General features: G+C 40.6%; 1 protein-coding gene across 1 annotated transcript; it reads right to left on the bottom strand.

The window, feature by feature from the left end:
- Window positions 1–1,631: 1,631 nt before the first annotated feature.
- On the bottom strand, window positions 1,632–2,502 carry LOC139188702 (uncharacterized). Its single transcript, XM_070806383.1, has 2 exons — window positions 2,006–2,502; window positions 1,632–1,785 (listed from the first exon to the last, which is right to left on the bottom strand). Exons 1-2 carry the CDS (start codon window positions 2,500–2,502, stop codon window positions 1,632–1,634), a joined length of 651 nt encoding a protein of 216 aa, XP_070662484.1.
- Between the last annotated feature and the right edge of the window lie 4,681 nt (window positions 2,503–7,183).

The following is a 7,183-nucleotide window of genomic DNA, read 5'->3' as shown; positions in this document are numbered from 1 at the left end:
AAGTGGGGAAAATTTAGCGGATCAAGTAACAATATATTATTTATTCGTTTGTACTATACCCAAATTTACACTATAATTATTTGATTGTATTATTTATTTGTTAGCTACTTTCATTATAATTATTTGTTTGTATTATTTATTTGTTACCTACTTTCATTATAATTATTTGTTTGTCTTATTTATTTGTTACTTACTTTCATTATAATTATTTATTCTCCCGTATTGTGTAGGAACTTCAAGCACAAGCTTGGTTTAATACCAAAACCAAAAGCAAAAACAAATCATTCACCCGGTGGGAATGTTGGAATATTGTCAAAGATTGTCCTAAATTCAGAGTTGTGCCTGTCGATCAAGAAGTTTTCATGAACAGCACTCATCTACACTCTACACCAGATCATTCAACTGGTGGGCATGTTCATGAAGATGAGATAGAAAAAGTGCCCGAAACGCCCCCCTGAACAAGCGTAGGGGTCGACCCGTGCCTCAAGGTAAGAAGGCTTCAAAGAGAAAAGGGAGTGGTTCCAAGAATGATTATGCAAAGTATATGGAAGAACTTGCTCGCCAAGGTGAATTGACTTTGGCGTAGGAAATGGCGAAATTTGAGGCTGATAAGGCTAGAGAGGAGGCAAAAGCTGCAGTTGTTGAGAGAACATTTCAAGCTAATGAAAAAGAAAGAGAGCTACATAAGCAAGAAAAGGAATAGGTTAGAGAAGAAAGAATGGCTCAATGAGATCGTGACATTTTGAACACGCCTTTAGAAGGGAATTCTCCAAATTCTAAATATTTTTGGAAGTCGAAAAAAGCAGATATGGTGCTAAGGAGGCATGCAAGAGAAGCGAGAGCAAAAGGAGATGGTCCTAGCACCACAAGAGAAGATCATCCTAGCATCACAAATTGGTTAAGTGATGATGAATATAGTACTTTGGGTTGTAATTTATTATTTATTGAATAGAGTACTTCATGTTGTTTCGAATTTATTGAATTTAGTACTTTATTTAAAGTGAGAGCAATTTTATTTAATTTGGTAATTTATTTATACTAAGAGAATCTTTATTCAAATGATATAAACACACCAAACAAAGTTACTTTAACATACCAAATAATAAAAAAAAAACTCACTAAATGAACTAAAAAAACACACCAAATAAAAACAAACACACTAAATGAACTTAAGTATTTTGAGTTTGTTTCAATTCCCACTGGTGCTTTATCAAGTCAATTTGCTGGGCATTGTGCATATATGGCCTTTGAAGTGCAGTATATCATTGAATGAGCCTTTCATTGTAACGTCCATCCTTTTCTAATGGCTCGTGTTGCACGGGCTCTTCGGTGGCGTCATGAGCACAATATATTTATGTTTTGGAATTGTTCATCGTGTCTGGCTCATATTCATCAACGGCATCATAATCATACTCATCTTCCACAATCATGTTGTGAAGAATAATGCACGTCATCATGATGGATCGAAGCAACTCTACATCAAACATTCTGGCAGCACCCTTGACAATCGTCCATCGAGCTTGGAGGATACCAAAACAACGCTCCACATCCTTCCTGCACCCCTCTTGACAGCTTGCAAAGTTTTTTTCCTTTGCACTTCGCGGGCGTGGCACTGTTTTGACAAACGTTGACTACCTTGGGTAAATGTCATCTACTAGGTAGTATGGCCCGTCGTACTTACGTCTATTAACCCAGTACGTGACTTTTGGTGCCTTTCCTTGCAGGACATCGTTGAACACTGGGGATTGGGCAAGGACATTTAGGTCATTTTGAGCTCCCGGAACCCTGAAAAAGGTGTGCCAAATCCATGTATCAAAAGATCCCACCTCCAGAATGATACTTTTTTTATCCTTTTCTATCCCCATAAGCACCTTGCCATGCACTTGGACAGTTTTTCCAGGTCCAGTGCATACAATTGATGCTTCCAATCATCCCAGGAAAACCTCGCATCTCGCCCATCTTCAGAAGCCTTTGCAAGTCCATCTCAGTAGGTTTTCAGAGGTACTTTATGGTGTAGATAGATTCAATTGCTCCGCAAAACCTCAATAGGGATTCAAGAATGGTTGATTTCCCCATCCTCGCTATCTCATCTATTTGGTCTACAGATGCTCCATATGCAAGCATCCGCAAGGCAACAATAATTTCTTGCTTAGGAAGGAAACCCATAACACCAAAAGCATCATTCTTTTGCACAAAGTACGAATCATGGTTGCAAACAACAATCACAATTTTGTTGAACAAATGTCGTTCCATTCTATAACGACGTCTAAAGTACATATCAGGGAATGCACTGTTACGAACAAAATAATCGTCCAAGAGTTTCGTACCTCGTCGTTCCCTACTTCTATCAAGGTTTGCAGAATGGCTGGGCTTGCAGATCTGAGTCACAGCTTGGATGACCAGACGAGAATGTGAGGTTCTGGCCATTCTTGCTTCGTCATTTCTCATTCTACGCTCCTCATCATCTTCCATCTCATTTTGGGCCACCTGGAGATTGAACATTCCTTCTGATTGGTTAAACAATTCTTCCTCTTGTTGATCGATTTCCTACATCATCCTTAAGGAAGAAGAAGACATTGTAAGAAGGAAGTTGAGACTATGAATAATAATACAGATTTTGATTTTGGTGAAGAATGAAGCAGAAACTATGAATAATGATAGAGATCTTGAGAAAATTGGTGTAAGATTTGTGAGGTTGAATAGTGGATTATATGGAGGATTCATAAAGGATTATGTTGTAGATAATGCCACGTGGCATGCCGTCATTCGTTAAAAATCTACCGAAATCTATCCTCAAAGATTGTAAACAGATTGTGATACGTGGCGCAACGTGATTGGTTAAAAATCTTATCGGAAATCCATCACCAATAATTGTATTTTCGGATAATGACACGTGGGGCAACGAGAACGATTAAAAATCTTATCGGAAATCCATCACCAATAATTGTCTTTTCGGATAATGACACATGGCGCAACAAGAACGATTAAAAATCTTATCGGAAATCCATCATTAATAATTGTCTTTTCGGATAATGACATGTGGTGCAACAAGAACGATTAAAAATCTTATCTGAAATTACAAATAAAATTATTTTGTATGATTTTATAAATAAAAAATAGTAATATTTTATTGCCAATTGCCAGGGCTATTCAATGTTGGGGTAGAGATGCAAAAGGCGGTTACTGTTCATTAAGGGCAGTTACTGTTCACTGGGTTGATAGCATAGTGGATAGCCTGGGAGGCCTTTCCTATGGTGGAACTGCTCTTAATACAATATATGTGGACAAACTAGGCTGGGTGCCATGTAAAGGATGAATAATATATATTTTTGATGATGCGGTGATCGTGCTGATGCACTTTTTTTTTTACCGACAAAATATTGGTTGTTTTTATCAAGAAACTCCATAATCATCAATAATAATCAATCAATACTATAGTTGTTGATGCACAAAATCAGTGAGGACTTTGGTACAACAGAAAGTGTTAAGTTTGTAACCTTCGCTAGATTGCTGCGGTCACTAGTATGGATAAGTATGTAAATGGATAAAGACAGGGAAGCAAACACGAGATATAAGTTCTTCACCCAGATTGGCTACGTCCACGGAGTAGAGGAGTTCTCATTAATTGTGAAGGGTTTACACAAGTATGTAGGTTCAAACTCTCATTTAGTGAGTACTAGTGAATGATTTAGTACAAATGACATTAGGAAATATTGTGGGAGAATGATCTCCTTTTATAGAAGAGAGTTTCTAGCCTTGTTCTGACATTGACACGTGTCGTGTTGTGATTGGCTTTCGATGTTGACACATGTCGCGCTATGATTGGCTTCTGATGTCGACACGTGTCGCATTGTGATTGGCCTCCTGGTTGGAATGAAACTTTTATGGGTCATTGACGGTATAACGTTAACCAGTGCTCAGTAGTTTCGGGATTGGTCAAGTATGGTACAAACATTAGTAATAATTCAATCATCCATAACCACATCATATGATTTACAAAGTTGACTATGATATGTTTGAAGAAAATGCAACAATAATTCCTATCCAAAGACAAAGTCAATACTTATGGAAAAACGCATTAACATTACACCATTTCATATATCATATGAATATAAAAATAATCAAGTGGTATAACTTAGAGGAATATAATAAAGCCGGCCATGTTTTATGGCACAAAATGTTGGACAATCAAGTATCACGACGTGCCAAAAATAAGTGTAGTGGAGATGAGAATACTTAGTTGGATGTGCATACAAAAAAATACATGATGAGAATGCTTAGTTAGTGGCTTCACCATGACAATTCATCCTTTCGGAAACACTAGTTTTGATGCCACCATACATCATTTTTTAATTTTTGGAATTCTATACATCATTACCAATATAATAATTATCATGTGCTATAGTAGATCTATGTGCCAATGTTCTTTTTCCTTTTTTTGTTTTATTACAAATTGTGACAACCCATCCCTAAATTTTACAATTTTATAAATTTCAATCGAGTGATTTGATGAAATTGCCCTTGAGGCGAGGATTGTTGACTTTTGTTGATCGTCATTCAAAGAGACGTACAACCTGTCTTGTCATCATATTTGTGTAGTACTTAACGAGATGAACCCGTGGGCGCAAAGGGCCCACGCCTCACTCTTATCCCTCACATGTTTCTCCCTTTTCCCCAGCTCCTCTTTTCCTCACCTCATCTCCCCCTCTCTCTCACTTTCCTTTCTTCCTTTCTTTTTCCCAAACTCTCTCGCAGACCTCTCTCCTTCAGCCCTTTCTTACCCGAAATGCCAACCCACACTTATACACCAGCCTTCGAACCCAAGGATCTGACACCAACCCCCGAACCCCAAGACCCAGAGATGTAGTGCCATGGAAATTGGTGCGAAGGTTTGGAGAACCTGATGAGTTTTCTGACGGTTTTTAAGCAATTCCCGGCTAACTCCGGCCACAATCGAGGAAACTAAAGATACCTACTTAACCGACATTCTTTAAGCTTCAATTTGGTGGTTGAATCGATTCTTAGCGTTAGACATCAGCGTTGATCGGAGCTAATTGAGCTCTGGTCTTCTTCCTTCCGTCGACCCAGGTCGACCTGACCTGAGGCTTTAAATCGGGTCTGAAAACCCAAGACCCAACTAGGCTGTAGAGCCATGGAATCGGCCCATTTGTCAAACCCAAAGCCTTCGGCCCATTGAACCATAACACCCAAGACCCATTTCCCTTAGGCTGGGTTATAAGCCCAGTCTGCTTAACCCAAACCCATTAGTACCCGGGCCTTCTGGCGAAAAGTGACATGGGCCTTTGGCCCTTTAAACCAGGCATTTGGGCCTTAGAATTTGGCCCAATAGTAAAGACCAAGCCCACCAAGCCCAAGTCCAAACCCTAGCGGGCCTAAGCCTAGGATTCAAACCCGGATCCGGCCCAACTCAGTCGGATCCCAGCACAATTGGCCGCGGGTGGTCCACTCGTAGGCCTGCGTGTGAGGGCAGGTCTTGGCCAACGCGTGGAGTACACGTGCCACCGTCTACAGCGGCGCCGACGACTTTTCCGGCCAACTTCCGACAACCTATCTCGACGCGTGGCAATCGAAGCAGCCACCTTGTGGCGACGCGTGAAGGCATGTGGGGGTACCCGAGGTCTCCTTTTATGTTTTCCGACATCCTGAGTCTATTTATAACGTCAATTTCCTGAAATTCAATCATTATTGTATAGTTTTTTTAATTGGACCCTTTATGTGCTTAGGTGCGATTACTATTGGAGTTTCCGACTTCTCACATCCGAACACATGCGACCTCACTAGTAACTGTAGGTCATTCTTTTATATAGTATATACATATTTGTTAGTTTCCATTTATACCTTGAAAAAGAATTTACTACGTATGCCTAGCTTAGACTAAGGTTTACAAGAACTAGCGAAATGATGAAAATTATGAAATTATTCTGAACCCTGCGAGTGCACAAGTATACGTGGGATACCATATTTATACTTACGGCTTTGATTATTGTTGATGCACAAAATCTGGTGGATCTTGGACCAAGGTAAATCTGACCGTGAATCACACAAACGCACAAGAACACAAAGATGTATCGTGGTTCACCTCAATGTTTGGGCTACGTCCACACTGATGTTGATTCCATTTCACTGTGTGAATGTATGGATTACAATAGATCGGCAAGGGAGCTCTCTGTGGATGCAGCCCTTGCCATTTTGCTCTCTGTTTGGCTGAAAGGGTATTGCCCTCTATTGTTGTGAGGAGAATTGTATGAGAGTGATGTTGTGTCTCTAGATGTAAGACTCCTCTTATTTCTCCCCCCTTAGTGAAGGTGAGGAGGATCCCTTTTATAGAATAAGGGTACCCTCCTCTTACATAAATCATGGGCTCAGTAATGAAGCCCAAATATCGGGGCCCAATATATGGTACAACAGGAGTTCCTCAAGTCTTCAGTCAAGAGAGTCTTTTGGCTGGAGACTTCAAATCCAATCCATGTATGGGCCGAAGTGACTAGATGTCGTCCAGAACTGGTACTTGACATGAGACGATGCTTAACGTCAAGCAATACTCGGCTAGAGGTAGCACACGTTGCAAGGCTGCTCGGCTAGAGGCGATGCTCTCGGCGAGGTGGTTGCTCGGCTGGAGGCGATGCTGGTTGTGAGGTGGCTCGGCTTGTGGCGTTCCTCATTGCGAGTATACACTCGACGTCAGCATGCGCTCATTATGAGTTGATTCTTGACATGACTCGGGTCCGCTTGTCGGGTTCGCATATTGGGTCTATGTGTTGGATCCACAGATTGGGTCCATAAATCGGGTCTTTGAGTCTGGGCCATACGTAGGGTCATCGAGTTGAGTCTGTGAGTCGAGGTTCGAGCTCAAGGGTGTCCAGGCACATAGGTGTCCAAATAAGCGAGTGTCCGAGAAAATGGGTGTCTGGTCAGGCAAGAGATCACCGGTCGGACTAAATCTTTGTCACCATGAGCATGTGGCTCAATGATCCATAACTTCATCCGTAACAATGTTGATCAACAAAGTCCGTGCCATGAACCACCAAAGTTATGTCACCCTAACATTCAAATAATAAAAGGTATAATTTGGCCAGACTTGCCACATGTTATGGAAAATAGTCATGTGATAAACTATTAATAATAATGTAAAACATATTATTATAACATGTCACCCTGTTCG

This window comes from Malus domestica, chromosome 10 (genome assembly GCF_042453785.1).
Source record: "Malus domestica chromosome 10, GDT2T_hap1".
Lineage (NCBI taxonomy): Eukaryota > Viridiplantae > Streptophyta > Magnoliopsida > Rosales > Rosaceae > Malus > Malus domestica.
Note: the sequence above shows the minus strand (reverse complement) of the source record. Positions and strands in the feature narration are given on the sequence as shown.

What these genes read in the sequence shown, in the direction of transcription:
- LOC139188702 (XM_070806383.1), bottom strand. Translation starts at nt 2,502, where the DNA reads ATGTTCAATCTCCAGGTGGCCCAAAATGAGATGGAAGATGATGAGGAG. An exon ending in GAATCTATCTACACCATAAA is followed by an intron (nt 1,786 to 2,005) that starts GTACCTCTGAAA and finishes CACCTTTTTCAG; the next exon opens with GGTTCCGGGAGCTCAAAATG.